Source organism: Aythya ferina, assembly GCF_964211825.1.
Source record: "Aythya ferina genome assembly, chromosome: 5".
In the NCBI taxonomy this organism is placed as follows: domain Eukaryota; kingdom Metazoa; phylum Chordata; class Aves; order Anseriformes; family Anatidae; genus Aythya; species Aythya ferina.
This window is the reverse complement of record NC_140301.1, coordinates 57,957,108-57,980,419: the sequence shown is the minus strand read 5'-3', so window position 1 is coordinate 57,980,419 and position 23,312 is coordinate 57,957,108. Positions and strand designations below refer to the sequence as shown.

Sequence of the window (23,312 nt, the reverse complement as noted above, 5' to 3'; positions counted from 1 at the left end):
CTACCTGGGTCTTAGTTTGCTACACATTTCTTAGGAGCACCCAGCCTGTCAGGCACAGTCTCAAGGGGAGATTTTCCAACACATCTTTTCCCCACATTTTCCCCTCGGACTGACAGCGTGACAGCACCAAACACGGGTAATTTGCAAGAACACAGAGATCCGGAAATGGCCTAACATTGCTGGAGACGAATTGTACACCACATGCTCACCTCTGCAAACGTCCCAGGACCGCAGCAAAATTTCTTCAAGCAGCAGCAGCCGCCTCCGGCCACGTCCCGGCTCAGCAGCAGGAGCTGATGCACAGAGAGCAGCGGAGGCTGCAGAGCAGCCCCGTTCTCACCTCCTCACAAGCCTTTGCAGATCGCCAGCACTCAGTTCTCGTATGTTAGCAATGGGAAAGCCCCCCAGTATTTGAATCAAAATGCAGTGACAGCTGTGCTCAGGCCTGGCATTGACATTGCCCACACCTGGGATGCAACATCTGAGGCAATCAGTGGCATACTTGTGATTAACCCAATGTCTTACTCAAGAGACAAATGCACCCTTGTTCATTCCTTTTTTTCTCTCCAGGCTACTTGTTTATCTGCTGTGCCATTTTAAAGTCATACACCTTCTCTTTGCCCAGATATGAACACAGTCACATTAATTCAGAGATTTGACAGCTATTGGCTTTTGTCCATTTTAAACCACCGCTAGTAACTTTTAATAAAATAAAATATTTAACAGAACAAAACAAACAAAAAAAAACTGTTAAAATCACATCATTTTCCTTTTTACACGGTGCTTGTAGCAGCATGTATGAATCACAGTGTGGCATGAAGCTGCAGCACCGCCCTTTTACGTCAATCCAGTGCAAATTTTCATTTGGAAATTAATGTTATGATTTACACCCACTCTTTCCCATTTCCTATGACATGTGTTTCAAGATTGCACATAAATTCAGCACTTTTAAAGCAAACAAACAAAAAAAAAATCACTTGAAGATTTCTTTGAAAAATTGTATTAAACTCAAAGATTACACAAGGGAAGGAAAACCAGAGAAAGAGCAACACAAGAGGCATTTAGGCCAGAAGGTGATCAAGCCCAAGAAACACTGAAACATGTCTGCTTCACAGCCGAACATCCCTCAAAATGAGCATGGTACCAATGAATTCAAGACTGTACCTACATTTGTTTCCTTTTTTTTTTTTTTTTTGTAGTAAATCTTACACTTTTTTTTTTTTTTTTGAAAGGGCACTGCTATATTACATTTCTTAAAAACAATAAAAAGGTAACTAGTAAAAATTTCAACCATCAGCAGCATCTGTTATAGTACAAGATCAAAAACAAGACGACAGGTTTGCGCAACTCACTGAAAATCCTTTATGCCCCTCCTATAAAAAAATATCGTCCTTGGCTTTAAAAAAAAACACAAGGATCAAAGGCTTGGATAATATTCAAACTATGCAGATGGCATACAATGCCAAGTCCCTAATCCAAAAGACAGGCTCAAAGTGGACTTTTGGGGTGGTCCCAATTTAATTTCACCATACCTGAAATGCCCAGAACATGCATGTATTTTATTTAAACATACCATTTACAATGATTGCAATTCTAGCTCACACCAAAATGCAATATTGACAGTTGTCAGAATGAACGATGCCATCCTGCTCTTTACTGAGCTATTTCCTTTTTTTTTTATTTTTTGCTCAGTGCATTGTAAACACATGCAGAAATCAGCACACCAGGGAGGCTCAAGCCTGCATCCAAAGTGAAAGGCAAACAAGTCAGCACAGTTGCAAAGCAAAGGAAGTGCTGGAACTATCAGCCTCCTACTCTTTGAAGGATCCTGTACAAAATATGAAAAGCACACTATAAGGTGTCACACGTTTAGAAAACGAGCAGGCAGCAAACCCGAGGGAAGCAGGCAAAAGCAGGCCCCAGTTTAGCTTCCAGTCCCCTGCCTTGACCCTTGCTGTGGGAGGCTTTGGCTGGGCAGGACGTAATTCCACAGGCTAGTCAGAAGGAGAGGGAAGATAGTCTGATTCTAGCTGATTTCACAAGCCCTGGTTAGCAGATCATATACAAATGCAAACAGTTAATATTCACAGAGCAACCTTTTGTACCTAAATATTATAATAGATTTAACATCATTAATAAATATATAAAACAACATAATAATCTCACAGACAAAACACATTTCAAAGGTTAGCACTGACTGAAATAAGTAGGCAGTTTGGTCATTGTGTAAAGCACTGAAGAATTATACACACATAATAATGTGTTAAGAACAGGCTCACAGAATATAAACATAAGCTTGGCTTTACATTACTGAAGAGGCTCTAAACTGGCCCTAGAAGCTATTCTGAACGGCCTTCAAATGAAGGCCCGTGCAGCCATTGCATATTTAAGAATAGAAGAAAGTCCTTTACACTGTACACGTCTCAGCACTTTATCTAGATCCACTGCAAAACAGGCATTCCCCAGGGATCAGCACACACAGGTAAGCAGGTTGGTCCCAAATGATGCTCCTATACACTCATACAATCGCACACCGAGAGAGGAGATCATCTCGTCAGTGCTTAAAAGTATTGGTCTGGGAGACAGAGCCCTGGGTCCTGACCCCTAGCCCTGAACAGACTTATTCTGTCATCTTAAATCAGTCACTTTATCACTTTGTCTCAGTTGCCTTTAAAAAAGAGAGGCGGTAATTTCCTGTCTTGCAGGACTGTTCTGAGGCTTAATTTCATAAGGTGCTTTTTAAGAGTCTCAGGAAAGGCACTATAAAAGTGCAGCTATTACAATGTCAGAAACACGGGTGGAGGGAGGTGCACGTCTCACAAGCATTTCCCAGGACATCCCTGTGTAAATCCAGAAGAGACGAGGACTCGCGCTTGGTCACACTTAGCAGTCCCATCACAGTGGCTTCGTTTTCTCTCATAGCTTTGAACAAGCTTCACATCTCCAGGCCTCAGCAGAATTACTGGGTGGCCCCGCTGCGCAGCGTGTCCACAGCCTCCATTTGTTCTAAGGGGCCAAATTCTGGGTGTGTGACTGGGGACTTCCTCTGCCCCCGCAGGGTGTGTGCGTTCAGCATCTCCAGCAGCAAGTCATACACCGGCACCACGTTTTTACACTTCATGCTCAGCAGGTGCTCCATTCCTTTGTTACTGTGAAGAAAAACAGGAAAAAAAAAAACTCAGCAATCTGGGTCTTAACAGTACAGAGATGGAAAACACACTCATGGCTTCAAGAGTCCCTTTTGGTTTTTTATTGGGAATTAAGAAATTTATCTGCTGTAGTCCCTGGGATCACTCGGCACTACCAACAGTAACAACATCCCAACACTGTAGAGAACCAAGAAGTGTGTTGCCCCACACAAACCGACTTCAGAAAATAATTCAGGTGTATCGACCCTATTGAAATAAAAGAGAAAGCTTCTTTGATGCCGTAAATGTGGGAGGCCCACACACTGCAGCTATAAACAAAAGGGGAATTTACACTATGTAGTGACCACCTACCTCTCCTGACTGGCTGAGAAGAAAGACCAAACTACACTGGCTAACTTCAAGTAGTTTTCTTCCCTCTGCATGCCAGTGTTAGATCCCGAAGATGGCCATAGGCTTTAAATGTTTTTGTTTGTTTGTTTGTTTTTGTCATATAGTAAGGTACAGCAACACCTTGCTAGCTTGAACACTGTGGCAGTATTGTTGTCTGGATTGACAAACGATGGCTATCACTGAAATATTGTGGTTGGAAGTGTATGTGCACTCAGATACACTCAAGATGTTGAGGATGAAAACCAAGTGCACCAAATTAATCACAGTGGAAATAGCAGCTGCTGGCCAGCAAATAGCTGAGCAAGTGGTTTGGATTGGGAGGGAGGCAATGCTTCCAGAAAAATGAGGTCCCGCTGCAATTCATGGGTTATAAATATATTAATGGCAAGGAAGAAAGAAAGGACCCCCTCCTACACCCAGCTCACGAGGTCTGCACCATTTGGCAATCCAGGCTGAGAGCATCAATTATTTCCAGAATGGTCTATAATTGACTGACCAGTGCTGAGCAATGTAAGGGAGATGGGCCACAACAAGTAGTCTCCAGACTTCAGCTGAGGCAGGCATAGCATAAAAGCTCTTATTTCAATAAGAAAAGATCCACATTTTGCAAAGATTCGTGACATTTATTCATGCCACGCCAGAACAAGAGCCCCTGTTGATGCAGTGTCACACAGCAGCGCATCAGAGCTATGAATTGAGCTCAGCTCCAGGTGGTGCTGATGCCCTCTCTAGGGCTGGCTCTCAAACTTGCCACCAGTTAAAAATCTGGCTGTTAAAAGCTGCCTTCAGCACAGTCAGTTTTTTGCTGCTGCCACCCTCTCTCAGGAAGCCTGTCTGTAAGGTGGCCGCACTTTCAATGTCCCTGCCTCTTCTTGCATGCTCCGGTGTCACCCCAGGATGCTCACAAAGATTTCCCTGGACACACACTCCACAATCAAGACATCAGACAGCTTCATGAGTAGCTGGTCTCTGGGTAATAATTCAAATAATTCAAATTTTAAAAATTCAAAGATGACAAGGCCTGAAAATTAAAGCATCTGTTAGCAGGGCCCTTGAGACTTGAGACTGCTGTACTGCAAGCAAAGAGAAGCAATTCAAGGAGGTCCAGGAGCTGGAAGGGAGAGGAAGGGCCACTTCCCATAGGGAAAGCAGGAGCTTGGCATTGCTCTAGTGACACTTCGCAAAAATGCAAATAGGAGAACTGATCATTGCTCCTGGGACACATGGCAAATGTGGCCTGGGACAAACACTGTACCCAGTGTTTGTACACATTGCTCCTCCAAACTTCCCTCTGCTCAAGTTTGAAAGCGACTTTTCTTTTTGACAGAAGATTTTTGGCTTCTGGCTGGTGTTTTATGTTTGTTTATTATTGTTATTATCATTATCATCATCATCATTATTGTTGTTATTGTTACTATCATTATTATTATTATTATTATATTGGAAGGCTAAATTTGTATTGTTATTGTTAAATATTTCAGGCAGGTACACAGGAATGACTTCAAGCAATATAGTAAAGAGAGCATTTTAATATTAACATAACATTTTGAGCGCTAGCCAACACTTGAGTATATTGTCTAGTGAGAAAGGATTGTCTTACAATGAAACGAGATGAACAGCAATACCAGGGTCCCTCAGGAGTGCTCCAGAGTTCAAGCCTTACTTTGTTGCTGTAAACAGAGACTCACATTACATATGTTCTGTAAAATTTACCTTGCATGTCTGACATGAGAGAGTAGCATCAGCAGATTGGCCAGACGAGTTGTTTGCTGCTGGGAGGGGATTCCACTCTTTGCAATAACCCACACCAAAGCATCTGTGACTACATTGAGCAGGTGATGCAGCTTCCTGTTGCTTTCAGGTTCTTCTGCTGACAAAGGAAACATGCCTAGCCAGAGAAGAGAGAGAAATACTCCTCATGAGGAAGAAGAAAGTTATGATTGTGAATTTTCATCTGAAATAACATTTCTCAGGATCAGAGAAGTTCCATTTCCCGACAGCCCCAGCCCCAGCACTATACAAACAACACTTCATCTACTATACCAAGCTTCAACTTATACCCCTTTGTCCAAATCTGATATCTACATCAATTGCATACTGAATAACTCTCCCAGATCCTTCCAAGACAATGTGTTGAACATAGACTCTTCAGTCTGACTGAGCCCAATGCTCTCAGAGTCTGTGCTCTCCATTCTCCAGGGTTTTTTATTTTGAATCACTCTGTGCTGTGTAGTTTTGTTTCTATCATGAACTATAGCATTATGCTTGCTCTAATCCCTTCTTGCTGAAAACAAAACAAAACAAAACAAAACTTTCTTCTTCAGTTATATCCTAGGGAGGGAGGAGAACACAGAGACAGACAGTGCTCATTGACGCAGCCTGACACAGGCTCCCCACAGCTTGCCAGGGTGCCTGTACAACACCTGCCTGCACTGACCTTAAAAGTCAGCAAAAGCAGAAAAAAAGGAGAGTGAGGAGGGGGAAAGGAAGAACTCTCCACTAGGAATGTCTGGAAACATGCAGTAGTATTACTGATATAATTTGTCAGTTAGAGAGATTTTATTTTTTAAGAGTAGAAGCTTTGAAAAAAAACATGGCTGATGATCTTTTATTTATTTATGATTTTTTTTTTGGTAAATAACAAAAAAAAAGAAACAGCCTTATTGTTGACTGAAATAGTGGTATCTGTCTATAAACAAGTCTGATAACAGCTGGACTACCACCCTGCAGAATCTTGCTGAGAGTTATGCAGAAATTTCTTGCTGGAAACAGTAGATGTAAAGAGTATCATCTTTCTTTAAATAGATGTTATTTTGTTTTGCTTTTTTTTTTTTTTTTTGACAACATTAATTGCAAAACATTTTGGAGACTAAAATGATTTTACTACAGACTGCCTAAAGGTGGGCAAACACACATTCCTAGTTGCCTCGTGTAAAAGGCTGCAAAGCAAACCTTTTGTCCTTAAATTCATCTTGCAGAACTGTTGTGTACATTCAATAACTTTTTACCAATTAATTACCGTTAAATAGAAATATCTAAGCACAGTTAATCATCACTCAGTTGAGTAACTAGTTTTATTAGAATTCAGAATAGGCTTGAAGAGCTTGCACTACCCACGACCAGGATCTACAGAGATCTGAGCAAAATTTCTCCTTGATCACCAGGGATCAACATTTGAAAAGGACATACCCACAGACTGGGTCGCGAACCCCACCATGTGAGAAGCTTTTCAAATTTGAGGTCTTTTATTCGGTTCTTTAGAACAGGATATAGACACTAAATTCAGCAAACGGTATCGCTTAGAAGTTTCTTGAGCAAAAATCTGTATGATCTGATGGTAAGAAGTCCCTCTCTATTTTTCTCTTTCAATGGCTTTATTGCATTTGATATTTCTGCCATTTTTAGAGAATAATTTCCCAGCTACAGCTGAAATAAGTATAATTTGGTGAGTGTCAGAGGCAATTGTGTACTCACTGGAATTGAGGAGGATCATTGCCTTGACACACAGATACTCCTTGTGCTGCAGTTTCAGCTCTCGGAACCTCGAGGTCATGGCCAGGAGCATATCAAAGATTTCCAAAATTCCCTCTACGCATTTCCCCTCGTCCCTATGGAAACACATTTAAAATGTTACCAAAAAAGTAGAATTAGGGAACTCTGACTCAGACAGATAAAAGTCATAGCACAAAGAAGGCTGCAAAGGCCTATCCATCTCATCTTTGGGAGAATTCAAAAGGTTCTGTCACGAAATCTAAATGGAAAATTACACTGGTATAAAAGGTCAGCACCTCTAAGAAACTAATTTTCTCTTTAAAGTGTTTAAAGTGCTTGCAGAATTGACCACAAGTAAGTATGACTGCATTTCTTTAAGAGGCTTTAACCTCACAGACAAAATAATTTTGGATAATTAGTTTTCAACTATGTAGTACCGGGCAGAGCACAGCACCTTCTTGAGTATTATCCAGATTTGTTTCACCAGAAATTAATACCACAACCTGTGACATCCTCGTTTGTACCTGACAGGGGCCTAATAAATAAGAAAGGCCCCCCCCAAATAAATTTCTTGTAATAATAAGGCAGCGTCTGCTGAATGCACCTTTCTCCATTTTGGATGTTAGAATCAGTACCATTTTCAGAACACACTGTGTATGATTAGAAAAAAAATAAATAAAAATACCAGAAGCTATTCGAATGGGTTTGAAATTAAACAGCAGAAATGTTAAACCACATAAGTTACTGATTCATATTTAAAAAAATAAAAATAATAATTAAAAAGTGCTGGACTTAAAAAACATTTAAACTCTATGACACAGTGACCCCAAAGGGATGCTTCTTGCACTATCTGTAATACAAGATTATTTATAATGATGTTTTTACCATGAGACACACTTCTCCTGGCTCCCTAGAGGAAGGTGCTGAGCCCTCAGGCTGTGAGGCAGGTACGGGCAGATAACACAAACCAGATGCAGAAAGTACTGCCCGTAGAGAGGCTGCTGCCTGAATACTGCTTGCTTTCCCCTGTGCCTCTGGCAAAGGAGCACTCTGAGTTTTGCAGGAGGACAGGCAGCTGCTGGTTTCAAGACAAGGGCATGAGCATCAGAGAAATACTTGTCTACTAAGATTACCTGGGGAATGTTATCTCAAGTTCAGCCAAGATAAAAGTGACCAAGTTACAGATGAGTTTCACATAAGCAGGTCTTACAAAATAAAAAAATTACAGAATGCCCAGATGCTTGCTAGCTCCCACCCAGCCGTATCTTGCAGAGATGAAGGAATGTATCAAATAAGCCTGCTCTATTCAGCTCATATTAGCTCCTGAGGAACTAACTGTGTCATACATTTTCAGCAATTTTTTATCATTGCATTGAACAATCTAGCATGTCCTTGCATTGGGTTTTATATGAGCAAATCACAATTTACTTCAAACCTTCTTTAAATCAAATTTATTTCTCTTACTAACCCATTTTGCTTTCTGTATCTATGATGATGATTATTATTTAGCTCGAGCCACAGAATTGGTGCAGATATGAATTTCACCAGGTTGAAGAGGTTAAGAGATATTTTATACCTAGCCAATAGAGTGGATTGTTTCCCTGACTTTTTACTAAGCCCAGATCAAATACGTACCAAGGTGCTACAGAAAAACATCCTTACTAATCCATATTCTTCCCTGCTGGTAGATAGTTACGGAGAAATAATTTTTTAAACTTGTAAACAACCTGATTTAACTTGGAAAAAAATAATAAAAACCTTTCAGTGATAAAGTGCAAGCTATTTTTTTTTAATCCCTTTTGGCTAATGCTGTAAAGCTCATTATTGTAGCTATCTATGAAGTCTGCACTAAGGACAGGGAAAAAAAAAAAACAACAACAAATATATAAAATAATTAAAATGTGGCTTGAAACCACACCTACTTTTTATTTTGAGAGCTGGGGAAGAAAATCTATCAGCTCTAAGAAATTGTTTGACAATGTAGCACATTTTATTGGTGTGTCTGTAATGTTGGCATCTAGGGTCCTAGAACAAAAGGACCAAAACCAACAAAGACAGTGAAAAATAGAGATACTGAACACCGTTATGTGCTAGAGGAACTAGTGGACTGTCACTGTTTATGCTCAGCATGTGAAGCCTCGAGTCATTATTGTTACAAATACAAGTAAACGACATTGTTAAATAAACCTTTAACAGCATCTCCAATCTTTTGTCCTCTTCTCACTGTTCACACCTCCCCCCTCCACACATGCCAACTGAAGTGCCCTCAAGAAGTTTATTTCTCTTACCTGTCTAGTACAAGGTCCGGTGCAAAAATTAGTTTCCCAGGATGGTCAATTGATCTCCACATCAAACCCACCATTAATACTTCCATCCAGCAGCTTTCCAAGAGCCTCACTTGGTCATAGAGGCTGAGATCAATGAAGCCTAAAATGATGAAAACAGCATCAAGAAAATCAACTTATTTACATCTCTGTTTTTATAAAGAAGACTGAGTATATAAGAAACAAAAAGAAACATGAGTTGTGAAGGAAGCCAGAAAAGGAAACACTGTCATCAGAAGTTTCATGCTGCCATCTCAAAAGAGAACATTAATATTTGTGATTATCCTTGTCAAACCTTCCGCAAAACGTTTGAAATAAATCAGAGCAGTGCTGAAGTGCAATTGCTCCTGTACAGCTGTTGACACGCAAGTGAAAGCCAAAAACCTGCCTTATGCCTGGGCACCTCTTCAGCTGACGGTCCCACAGGCTTCTGAGAAGCACTGGGAAATCACTCACAAAACTCACACCTCTTAGAGATAACTGCAGTGAACTACAGAGGACTCTTAACAAAATAGACCATTATTTTCCCATAATGTATATGGTTGCTGCTTGCAGGGGGGTTTGTTGGTTTATTTGCTTTAATTCATAAGACAGACATGTTTCTGGGTTTGTTGATCACCCCTGAAAGAATCCACATCTTGGTGCCACTGTGTTATCACCCTCTTTGTAAATAGCAGGTGTTAACCCCATCCCACCACTTTCATGGGTCCCTTCCCCAAAATTGCAGCAAACCAGGAAAACAAACAAAAAACCAATCAACAAACAAGAGTAGTTGATGAAGGTAGTAGTGTCTCCGTTGCCTCCACACACAACATCAAGGAAGCAAGAACAGAATTAATGGAAAACCATGCGTAAGCCTGTTCCAGCATTTTGTTCTTATAGCAAGTGTCAGATAACATTGCAACACGGCCAGAAGAGAAAGAAAGTTGTTGCCTCCTTCAAAAAAAAGACTGGTAGGAAAGACTCATAGAAGTCAAATAAAGAGAAACAAAATGCACACACAAGGAAAATAAAAAAAAAAAAAAAAGCCAAATAAAACTCACAGAAAACAGAAAAGTGTCAATTACCAAGAGGCAAGCAGGATCGGCAGGGACAACAAGGCTAGTGTCCTGGTCGGGGTCTGCTATAGACCGCCGAACCAGGATGAGGAGACGGATGAGGAATTCTACAGGCAGCTGACAGAGGTTGCAAAATCATCAGCTCTTGTACTCGTGGGGGACTTCAACTTCCCTGACATATCCTGGAAGCACAACACAGCCCTGAGAAAGCAGTCTAGGAGGTTTCTGGAGAGCGTGGAAGATAGCTTCCTGACGCAGCTGGTTAGTGAGCCTACCAGGGGAGGTGCCCCGCTAGACCTTCTCTTCACGAACAGAGAAGGACTGGTGGAGGACGTGATCGTCGGGAGCTGTCTAGGGCAGAGTGACCACGCAATGGTGGAGTTCACTATTCTTGGCGAGGCCAGGAAGGGGACCAGTAAAACCGCTGTATTGGACTTTCGGAGGGCTGACTTTGAGCTGCTCAGGACATTGGTTGGTGGAGTCCCTTGGGAGGCGGTTCTGAAGGGCAGAGGGGTCCAGGAAGGCTGGGCGCTCTTCAAGAGGGAAGTCTTAATGGCGCAGGAACGGTCTGTTCCCACGTGCCCAAAGACGAGCTGGCGGGGAAGAAGACCGGCCTGGCTCAACAGAGAATTGTGGCTTGATCTTAGGAGGAAAAAGAGGGTTTATAAGCTTTGGAAAAGTGGGCAGGCCACTAAGGAGGACTTTAAAGAAGTAGCGAGGCTGTGCAGGGACAAAATTAGGAAGGCCAAAGCTCATCTGGAGCTCAATCTGGCTACTGCCGTTAAAGATAACAAAAAACGTTTCTATAAATACATCAACACAAAAAGGAGGACTAAGGAGAATCTCCATCCTTTACTGGATGCGGGGGGAAACTTAGTTACAAGAGATGAGGAAAAGGCGGAGGTGCTCAATGCCTTCTTTGCCTCAGTCTTTAGCGGCAATACCGGATGTTCTCTGGATACCCAGTACCCTGAGCTGGTGGAAGGGGATGGGGAGCAGGATGTGGCCCTCATTATCCATGAAGAACTGGTTGGTGACCTACTACGGCACTTAGATGTGCACAAGTCGATGGGGCCAGATGGGATCCACCCAAGGGTACTGAGGGAACTGGCAAAGGAGCTGGCCAAGCCGCTGTCCATCATTTATCAACAGTCCTGGCTATCGGGGGAGGTCCCAATCGACTGGCGGCTAGCAAACGTGACGCCCATCTACAAGAAGGGCCGGAGGGCAGACCCAGGAAACTACAGGCCTGTCAGTTTGACCTCAGTGCCAGGAAAGCTCATGGAGCAGATCCTCCTGAGAGTCATCATGCAGCACTTGAAGGGGAAGCAGGCGATCAGGCCCAGTCAGCATGGCTTTATGAAAGGCAGGTCATGCCTGACGAACCTGATCTCCTTCTATGACAGAGTGACGCGCTGGGTGGATGAGGGAAAGGCTGTGGATGTGGTCTACCTTGACTTCAGCAAGGCTTTTGACACCGTCTCCCACAGCATTCTCCTCAAGAAACTGGCTGCTCTTGGCTTGGACTGGCGCACGCTTCGTTGGGTTAGAAACTGGCTGGATAGCCGGGCCCAAAGAGTCGTGGTGAATGGAGCCAAGTCCAGTTGGAGGCCAGTCACTAGTGGCGTCCCCCAGGGCTCGGTGCTGGGGCCGGTCCTCTTTAATATCTTCATCGATGATCTGGACGAGGGCATCGAGTGCACCCTCAGTAAGTTCGCAGATGACACCAAGTTAGGTGCGTGTGTCGATCTGCTTGAGGGTAGGAAAGCTCTGCAGGAGGATCTGGATAGGCTGCACCGATGGGCTGAGGTCAACTGCATGAAGTTTAACAAGGCCAAGTGCCGGGTCCTGCACCTGGGGCGCAATAACCCCAAGCAGAGCTACAGGCTGGGAGAGGAATGGTTGGAAAGCTGCCAGGCAGAGAAGGACCTGGGAGTGATGGTGGACAGTCGGCTGAATATGAGCCAGCAGTGTGCTCAGGTGGCCAAGAAGGCCAACGGCATCCTGGCTTGTATTAGGAACAGCGTGACCAGCAGGGCTAGGGAGGTGATCGTCCCCCTGTACTCAGCTCTGGTGAGGCCGCACCTCGAGTACTGTGTTCAGTTTTGGGCCCCTCGCTACAAGAAGGACATCGAGGTGCTTGAGCGGGTGCAGAGAAGGGCGACGAAGCTGGTGAGGGGCCTGGAGAACAAGTCCTACGAGGAGCGGCTGAGGGAGCTGGGCTTGTTCAGCCTGGAGAAGAGGAGGCTCAGGGGTGACCTTATTGCTCTTTACAGATACCTTAAAGGAGGCTGTAGAGAGGTGGGGGTTGGCCTGTTCTCCCACGTGCCTGGTGACAGGACGAGGGGGAATGGGCTTAAGTTGAGCCAGGGGAGTTTTAGGCTAGATGTTAGGAAGAACTTCTTTACAGAAAGGGTTGTGAGGCATTGGAACAGGCTGCCCAGGGAAGTGGTGGAGTCACCATCCCTGGAAGTCTTCAAAAGACGCTTAGATGTAGAGCTTAGGGATATGGTTTAGTGGAGGGCTGTTAGCGTTAGGTTGGAGGTTGGACTCGATGACCTTGAGGTCTCTTCCAACCTAGAAAATTCTGTGATTCTGTGATTCTGTGAAAGCAGACTGCTCAGGCAGCCAAGGAATAAAACCCAGGTATGATGAAGACCAGCTCAGTGGCCAAACCACACCTTTGTTCAAAACTAAGATTAGGCCAAAGTTTTCAAAGCAGAGAGGCTTAAGATTAGCTCCTAGCAATGGTGTTTCACTTTTAGATGAGCTGGCATCTATGTCTCTGAATAGTGAAAAATCATTACAGAGGCTGGCCATGGGAACAGGTTTTTTGCGGCTCAGTTGTCTGAAGTCTTAAAAGGCACACAGTACGTTTGTGCTGTCACAGAACCTGCTCGCGGTGATTTATACAAATGTTCCATATATTTTCATCTTATTAAACTACTAGCCTGGAAGACAGTTAGTGACATCCTCAGGTTGACATAAACTGGGTAATGCTTACTCTCTCTTCGTTGCTGGAAGTGCTGCCTTTCAAAATCCATAGCCTTACTCCTTATTTTATGAGCAGAGTAAACAGGAGCCCATGAGCTGTACTTTCCCTCGTGGATTTCACTGTCACAGAATTTACTACAGAATTCACAGCCAACAGCAGATTATCTGCCAGACCCAAACTCTCATAATTTAAAAAATGCTGTTAGAAAAATACTCATGGAAGTGTGAATAGGATAAACTGACAGTGATGGTTTCCTGGGAAACTACAGCCCAAAGATATTTCAGGGATTTATTGAAATAAACAGTTACACAGGCATGTGCTGTTTTCTCTAGCATAAACAACCAGTTACTGGATTTAAAAACAAATCTCTGTTGAGCTGTCAGAGCAAGTCCCAGTTTTCAATCTACAGCTAATTAGAGATCCAGATTTATCCCAGATGTCACCTGCTAAATATGCATTACCAGCCCCAACAAGATTTATGAACGTTGCGCACAACTATTAGAACCATCCCCTTTCTTTTCATAACCATCATGTTGTAAAGGTTGAGGACAGCACGTTATCACTACAGCTTCTTTCAAAGTCTCTAAAGTCCCTTTTCATTTGCTGCAGAGTACATTAAATTGCTCATTTTTTCTGTGACCGTAGTACATGTCCTTTAAATCACGTCCTTTAAATTATATCTAATCCTTTAATATAAACTACCGAGACAGACTGCCACAACAGCACAGGAAAAAAAGAAGAAAGTGTTGGATGTGTAGTAACTATCAAAAGACACGCTGCTCTGGCCAACAACAAACCAGGTTGCATAATGAATCCAAACTTCAATATTATGACAACATCCTATCGATTAGCAGTACAGCTCCAGCTATGAACTCTGTTCAACTCTCTTACACTAGTACAACAAAGTAAAAGGCAGTTATAGAGGTTATGTTCCTCCCACTGATAACATTGAATTAAAATCCTTGCAATTAATGAGAAAAAAAAAAAAAAAAAAAGGTCCAGGTATTGCCTTCTATTTTTCTGAACAACAAAAAATCAATCCAATAAGCAGAAAGTACAGTCAAAAATACAGTCACAGAGTAAGATTCATAATAAAAGAAGGTCACTAAACATTACATAAGGAAAAAATATATATGTAAACATTTATCTTTCCTTTATATACAAAACTATTACCAGTATCTTACATATATAGCACTAGGATATGAAGGGGGAAAAAAAAAAAGAAAAAAAAAAAAACACATTTGTTTTCACTGTCAAAATAATGTTCAATAATAATTTAGGAGTGAAAATGAGTTTCTTACTACACAGATACAATATCAAATATTCAGCTTTACAGAAAGTAAAAATACAACGCATTGGGCTGTTAGTCAACAACTCTTTTTTTTTTTTTTCCCCTAAGACTCCATGGAACAGAGCATGGATCTAGATGATTAGCTTCAGGGAGGAATTTTGAAAACTGAAATTTTATGTCGTAAGCTTTAGTCATCATAATCACTTTTAAGGAAAAATAAATACATAAATCCACATTCACGTAGATGCTCTAAATGCCGTGTTATATTGTAATATAATTCACGATTGGGAACATATTAAATGTCACATCTATTTTTGGCATTATTCTAACCTAATGTTTTTTTCTGTTCTGTGTAACATGAGTGATCAGAAAAAACAAACATACACGATAAAGCGTCAACATTCCCAGGAACTGTTTTTTGAAGGGTTATGATTGCTTAAACAGGTTTTTTTCATACAATTCTTTTATTGCCAAGAAAATTGTTTTATTTCTGATGTAAGTTGAAAACAAGCTAAAAGTGATCAACGTCAAAGTTGGGGTTAGCTTGGAGACAATTTTTTAAAAATAATTATTACAATTTTAAAATTTTTGTTTGCTTTTCTAAACTGACATAGTTCAAAGTAAGCAAACAAACAAAAAAAAAAAAAAAAAACAACACATAAGTGAAGAAAAATCTGTAAATAGATGTTGGGTTTTTTCCTATTCAAATATTGCTTAAAATCAGGTCATTTCCTAAAACTGTTTTCCCTGTATTACTTCCCCTCCCCCCCCCCCCAATTCACTTCCTATCAGGCTAATAGAACTATACAGAGTCCTCTGAAATGGTGTTTATTATTCAACTTTTTTTAATCAGAAAATAAATTATAGCAATAGACACCATTTTTACCCTTACAGTTACTTACTTGATGGTTATTTGCACTGTTTCTTAACTCAGGGAAAATAAGAATTAAGGATTCTGACACTCAGTTTAAAGCACTCCATGTTAATGGCAAAACCACTATCACTGTACAAATAGCCAACACAGCTTAGGATTCTCATGCCCAAGCACCTAAACTGGAATTTGCACACCTGAAATATATCACACCTGGACAATCCAGCACAGTGGCTGAGCCATGGAGACTCTGCAAGGAGCAGATATAGCCCAACAGTTGGAGCTGGTAGCATCTTCAGGCCCTCCACCTGGACCTGAAATAGCATATACCTCCCTTATCCTAATTTCTTAGTTTCAGGAGTGTACAAAATTTTCCCCATGAAGATGAACTCCTGTACTATGTATGCACTGTGTTTTTTTCTAGATATAAGGGTTACTGTCATGTCTTCCTGAGCATGTATTTGAGCAGTAGCAAGCACTGCTCACAGTAACAAGACATGGGCACATGCTGGCACACTCTGCTTGCCCTCAGCATAAGATCTGAGGGAAGACCACGTTTTTCTGACCCCTCATTCCAGACATCCGTGGGCTTAGGACCTCTAGATGCACTGTGGAATGCATTAGCCATGCAAGGTGCACATAGCTGCAGGGATCACTCCTAGCAGAGCACTATATCTGAAGTTAAAGATTAAGCTCCACACTGCTGTGTCTCTGTCAATTATTCAATGCTTCTTTTAGCTCAGTACTATTTAGTTGGCCACCTTAGCTCTTACTAAATGGCTATGGTCTACAGTTTAGTCTATGTCAGCCAGCAATTTTTTCCACACAGCTTTGCCAGCTATCTTCTCCACGTTCTGGCTGCTTTTACTCTGTCTTTTATTCTTTATTATGGCTGTTTTAAAGTGGGCCCTTCATGGAGAAGAAATTGTACATGTTCACCACTTACTTCAGTTTGTAAGGAGAGAAATGGTACATTGCCAGGGTACCGTGGCTGCATTAGAGAGTGGCTACATTCAAGGCAGTAACACACGTAGCTGCACTTCAGTGCATGTTCTTTGTGTTGCCAACAACCCAAAGCATCCTTATTGATTGTTGTTTTGAAGGAGTGCACACAATAATTCTGAGATCGATACTATGTGCCACTTAGCAATCTGAAGCTCTTGTGTACCAACTATGTCAGCTGAAGCAATTGCAGAGGCTCAGTGCTTGGATACACAGCAGTTTTCACCAACTTCAACAGAAACCTTTCAATAAGATTCAAGGAAAAATTTTGACTTTTTTTTTCTATATCAATCTAGTTAATACACCTTTTAATGAATATCCTTAATCAGATTAATCAGGCATTTATAGTTGATGAGGTAGAAATTACATGCAACGCCAACTATGTTTTTTAGAAAACTGAGTAAGTATTTGGCTAACAGCAAATATCAAATTGCTGGTAAGGTTGTTTGATCCAAAATACTTCCAAGTGAATTACCAAGAGCTATAATTTCTCCATTACTTTTATAGGATAGAAAACATAAGACCTTCATACTACACATTCACAGTGCTATACCATCAAGGCATTGAATAAAATAAACAAAAAAGAGATTGAAATCCTTACCAGGAATTTTTTTGGCCCAGCCAATCATATGAACCAGCTCTTTGTCTGCCAGTTTTGTCAGGGACATCATCATGGAGGCCTCCGTGAATGGTTTGCTGGGACGACTCACCAACACATTGGGAGGTTCAGCTTCAAGTAGAGTTAAAACGAACTGCTCTGGACTGACCGTGCTGAGGAGGATCTCTTTTACACGGGTGGCCGTCTCATTGTATTTCTTAGTTTTGCTAATGCAATGCACTTGATCTTCTGAATTGCGATGGCGGCGCAGGATGCGATATCCACAACGTTCTCTTCTTGAGCCTGACACAAGAGGCACATGATTGCATTGATGTATATTTCTCTCAGTGTTGCATTATACAAATTAAAATGTTTGAGAAGGGAAAACACTCTTTAATATTGGATGTTCTAGCCTGAAGCATCAAGTTTCAGACTTTCTAGAGCATTTATCATTGACCTAACTTTGCTTCCACTGACTTCAGTTGAGGCTTTGGTTTACTCTACTGAAGAAAAAATAACAAGATAAATGTTTATTCACTTACAGTTAACCCACTTTACAAGTCCCTAGGGAAATTCTCATTGAAATCAAGAGAGATAAATCAAGTCTTCAAATGCAATTAAAGGCAGCCATTTACTTTGGTTTTAAAATTCTGTTTTAGATGTCAATTGGAAAAGAAAAAAAAGAAAAAAGAAAAAAAAAAGAACTCTAAACTTGGGCAATTTGGGCCATGACACAGTGTAAGTACCTCACCCAGAAGCACAGCTGTTCCTCACTGCTAGCTGGGTGTTCAGTGAGGTGACCCGTCTTCTCCGTATATCCTGTTAAGCCAGTGGGAGTTTCCTCCAAGTGAATTCAGATATCTACAACTACACGGAGCAAGCCCCATTTTTGGAGCTTTGCTTAAAGAATACTATTTCGGTTTCACAGAACAGTCCTTTTACAAAGGTTTTTAATTCCCAGAATTATTTTTTTTTTTTCATTAACACAACAGCAAACATTCTCTGCCTATCAGTATCATTGCTAGGATCAGTTATCTGTCTTTGGAGAGCTGCCATACAAAGAAGCTAAAAGACTCTGCAAAAACACTGGGGGATTTGCTAAAACACTAAGCCATGGTTTCTGCTTCCATCACTCCTTTTATGTTTACTTATATACAAATAATCCTTGTCAATAACTAACATACAAGATTTCACAATATTAAAAATCAAGATATTTAAAAATATTAACTTCCTAAATAGCTGGAATCCTCTAGCACTTAATGTTTTCAATATCACTGCTAAATTGTCCTCTAATTCTTTCAGAAGCCATTTTTTTTGTGCTAGCCATCAACTCTTCTACTGACAAATGATACTCCAAGGTTGAATTTTCATATACATGTAAATGTCATTGGTAGCATAAATCTATATTAGACCAACATTTATTACTGCATTAGTAGAGATCATGAAGAACTAAAAGTATAATAAGAGGTTGCCTCATTTGGTTTCAGTCCTGTAAGTTACAAAGGCATCTTTTCATCTAGTACTGCTATCTTGACATTACTAGAATTAATGATTTTTTTTGGCGTGTTGCCTTCAGAATTCTCAACATAGTCACAGAATCTGGTTCTTCTTTATTAGGATAGGTAATTCATTCCCTAATATTTACTCCATAAAGTACACGAAGGCAAAGGAGCAGAGGAATGATGAAGGTGGAAAAATCCCAACAACGTGATCAATGCCAACAAGCACCCTGACTTGGCTATTCTCAGGGTTATCAAAGAACAAGCCCATGGTCCATGAATGACACCCACCAGATAAGTCAACAAGAAGGGCTGTAGGGACCATGAACTCCAAGCCAAGCACTAGCGTGACCAGAGGATCTGGATGTCAGCTACCAGAAGGGCCATGGGTTTGGACCAGCTGCCAGACACTTGCTTGCATGCTGTATATGTGCAAGGGTTTGTGCACAAGGCACCTGGAAGACCGAAGTAACCAAAGGCTACTGGATAACACTGATTTTCTAAAGCCTGTTTTTAGAGGCATCCATAATGTATGAATCCAACTGTGTGGGAGAACGGATAACTACCAGTGAGTGGAGTGAGGCTGCAGACTTTGAAGGTCTCTTATGGCCAGAGACCACCAGCTGAGAAGAATGTAGGGGTGAGCTACCTGACAGACTGAGTGTCTAAACCCAGCTGCTGGAAGGATCCATACTGTATACATACATGCATTTCCCACTGCTTGTGCTTGCATGAGTGCTAGATCTTCTGTCTGCTGATCAGTGTGGCTGGCTGTGGATACAGACATTGTGTGGTTTTGCTAATGGCAATACATGTTCACACTCGCTATTAGTTGGACCCAGGGACATAGCAACGTAGCAGCTTCCCTTTTTTCATGCTACCTTACTCAGCAACTCCTACCATTCTTCATCTACAGTCATCAGATATATTAGAACATGAGTCGCATAAATTCTAACATGACAATGAAATTCTGGCACTTAGGTTCATTTGGCCAACTGAGAGTTTCAAATATAAGCAAAAAGTAAAAATAGAAGAAGTGAAGGCACACAGATTCACAAAAAATATTCAGATGCTATTGACAAGGCTCATACTGCTAAATAAGATGTTGAGTGAATGCAGTCTCAGTGGTAGAGGTTCCCCAGGTGTGATGGCTTGTCAGGTCATAGTCCTGTCTCATCTTCAACAGCTGTTAAGCACCATTTGAGTCAACCTGTGAGAAGGATGAGATGCAAAGGCCAGTCAGGTATAACCTGAAGGCACTGAACAAAATGGAAAAGGTCTAAAAAAGTCTGCCAGGACTTTAAGGTTGTGGAACTTTCAGCTGCACAGTGTTACAAACATTGCTTGCTGCCTGTTCAATGAATTGCCTCAGATGTAAAAGAGAACAGAATGAGCATTAACGAAGTTCTGGAAATTAGAGAACACCTGCTATGTGGAAAGAAAAGAGAGTGGAGAAGACAAACTGGCAAAGCTGGTTCAACAACGGGACCTTGGGTATGGAGGAACCCAAGTGGAATGAGGCATTTGGAGCAAGAAGCATTACCAGCTAGAAGTACTGGCTTAAAGTGTGCAACATAGTGGGCAAGGATGTCTTCATGTCCTTTGTGGTAGGATGAAATGGCTTGAGTACTGACACAAAGAGTAGACTGAAGGAAAAAAACAGTGATTTGCAAAACTAAATAGCCTTAGTTTAGCTGAATCTAATCTAGCTACAAGCTGCCAGAGAAGCTAAACAGCAGTTAGTGAAGGATAACACACCACCAGAGACAGAGCTGCAGACGTTATCTCATGGTAGATTTATGAAGTTAGCCTTGATGATGAACCCCGCACAAAAAAAGGTTACCAGCAGAACTGCACAAGTCACAGAGGGATTTCTTCAGCCATCTCTATGGACAAATCCTTTTCTTCCTGAGAGAGTCAAAGGACAGCAAGGCATAGACAACACACAGAAGATGTAGTGAACTCTGTGCTAAACCTCATTTTGGACTAATGTACGAAGGTCAAGAGAGAGGAAAGTCTTAAAGTGCTTTGTCAGCTTCAGAAAAACATTAGAATGGCACAGTGGGCTGCAAACTGTACTGAAGTCACATCATGAACAGAAAGTATGTAAATATTTTCCATCAGGGAAGACAAAGAGGAAAGGTCAGCAGTAAGCTAAGAAACTGGAACAAAAGTTCAGCTGGAGACAGAACGAGGAAACACCAAGGTATCAGGGTGCTCTGTGTACAGAGAGGTCAGTGGCTGTGACTTCCATATGAATGTCCATAGTAGAGACTGTAACCAACAGGAGATAACTCAACTAAAGCAGAAAGCAACACCTTGTCCAGGTTTTACTATTCAGAATGCTGAAACACATTGAACAAGGGCATCTTGAAGGGCTAAACGAGAAAAATAGCACAGAGGGACTAAAAGCCATAGGTAGACACAGGGGGGAGGAGGCATTTTCTTGGGCAGAAAATGCCAGCTGCTCCGTGGCATGCATTGGTTTTATTCTCCAGTACCTGGTGGAGATGTGAATCCCTCTAAAAGAGGGCTCATGAGGAACAGCAGCCTTTAAATTAAACACAGGGAAGAATTGTTGAGTTTGCTGAAGGGACCATATCTAAAACAATAAAGTCAGAAAAACTACTGGTTTAAGAACGAGCTGTGGAGATGAGGAGACATCTGGCGAGACAATAAGGAAGAAATTCCAGCAGTTCAGAGACACCTGCCAGAAGCAGCTCATCGATCCTAGTTCAATTCCCAGCACTGAAGTGAATCAAGGGCACTCCTGTGGGACTCAGCATGCTCTAATCAGCTGTCCTCAGCTCGTTTGAAAAGGAAAAAAAAGGAGTTGTGAAGGGGGGGAGGGGTTAAAAAAAAAAAAGGAAAAGAAACAGGATGCTGAATTTTTGTTTGTATTTTTAATCAATGTATATTGCCAAAGGAGGCAAAGCCTGATTCACTGAGCAGTGTGCATAAAATAGCTCATCGGTAATTAAAAGAAATACCATTTATTTCCACATTAAAATTTATTCTGTTTGTGTTTAGGAAGGAAGGGAGAGCGGGGGGAAGAGAGAGAGAGAGTGCTCTGTAAGATTACACATCTAAGAAAACTACATTTAAGGCTGCCAGTCAATTGACCTGTCAGGAATTAGCAGCCTTTCCAATTAATACAACATTTAAACCACGTAAAGGAACGTTTCTACTTCCCATTTAAATGCGAAGTTTAGGCAGGACTGAAAAAATTTGCCTGTCTATCTATTAGCATCCAAAAGGCATGTGTGTTTATAAAAATATGTGAGGAATAACTATAGACCAGCTTGATGTTTGTCTTAACTAGAAACAGAGATGTGGATCTGTCTGTGTAAAGACACAGCAATAAAACAAAGTTTCTAAGGTTAGGGACTGTAACTGACCTTACCACAAACTCACTAAATATACTTAATAGCTAATATTCATTCATATAAAGGTAATTCAGGCAATTGGAGTAGTGCACAAGATGATCAAATCCTTCTTTTTTCCTACAATGCTCTTCTTATTTAGAACAATTCTTTGCACAAGAAAATACCTGTATTCAGCTGAGAATGCTGGATGCAAGACCTCCAGTTACAGCACCATAAGCCACATGGGTAAGTGATCAGAACATAAGAAATGAGACACATCAGTCGGTTGGTTTGTTCAGCCCCGAGCGGAGCAGGCTGAGGGGAGGCCTCATGGCGGCCTGCAGCTCCCTCACGAGGGGAGCGGAGGGGCAGGCGCTGAGCTCTGCTCTCTGGGGACAGCGACAGGACCCGAGGGGACGGCATTGAGCTGGGACAGGGGAGGGTCAGGCTGGGTACGAGGGAAAGATTCTGCACCCAGAGGTGGCCGGGCACTGGGACAGGCTCCCCAGGGCAATGGGCACAGCACCGAGCCTGACAGAATTCAAGAAGTACTTGGACAATGCTCTCAGACAGAGGGTCTGAGTTTTGGGTGGTCCTGTGTGGAGACAGGAGTTGGACTCAGTGATCCTTGTGGGTCTCTTATGACTGGGGATATTCTATGTTAGCTCATTATAATGAGTCAGTTGTTCACTCAACCATGAATAAATCACAACAGGTGTGGTTGGCAGTAGAACACACCCTTTTTAAATCAACATGTTCTTTACAAATTCTTTGAAAATTGCAAATGTCTGTCTGATATGGTGGGCATGTTGCTCTTAACATTGATTTTGGTCCCTGGCAACTGCTTATGTAACTAGCCAGTTCAGCAGGAATTGCAGAATCTACCACTGAATATATTATAATCAGTTTCTAAGTGTTTGTGCTTAAAAATTTCTGTTCTCAAGTATACATTAGTAAACCATTATCACTCAAATCACCTTTGAAAGCAAATGAAAGTGTTCTGGTGAATATGCCTGTATTCATAGAGCAGGCCTACTGACAAAGAAGCTGCTGTCTGCCACGGACATATGAGAACAAGAGCTGAAATTGCAATGGTTTCTAAAATAGCTAAAATACAATTAATACATCTGATGTCCAGAGAATGCCTCGAAACATTTTTCCCCATTCACTTTCTATGTGAAAAGTAATTTACAGTATTTCAAAGTGCTATCTAGAAACTGCATGCAGCAGACAAATACAGGAGAAAAAGAGCTAAATCCTGAACTTCACATTTTGTAT

General features: G+C 41.5%; 1 protein-coding gene across 14 annotated transcripts in view; it reads right to left on the bottom strand.

Annotated features, from left to right (window-relative positions):
- Positions 1-23,312, bottom strand: part of ESR2 (estrogen receptor 2) — a 56,470-nt gene that overhangs the window by 4,298 nt on the left and 28,860 nt on the right. For all 14 annotated transcript variants that reach the window (XM_084522810.1, XM_084522816.1, XM_084522815.1 and 11 more), the window contains 5 exons: positions 17,174-17,473; positions 9,320-9,458; positions 7,014-7,147; positions 5,253-5,427; positions 210-3,149 (listed from right to left, as the gene is read on the bottom strand). In XM_084522810.1, the coding sequence (XP_084378936.1) occupies positions 2,960-3,149; positions 5,253-5,427; positions 7,014-7,147; positions 9,320-9,458; positions 17,174-17,473 (938 nt within the window). In that variant the 3' untranslated portion in view covers positions 210-2,959. The remainder of the gene's footprint in view (positions 1-209; positions 3,150-5,252; positions 5,428-7,013; positions 7,148-9,319; positions 9,459-17,173; positions 17,474-23,312) is intronic.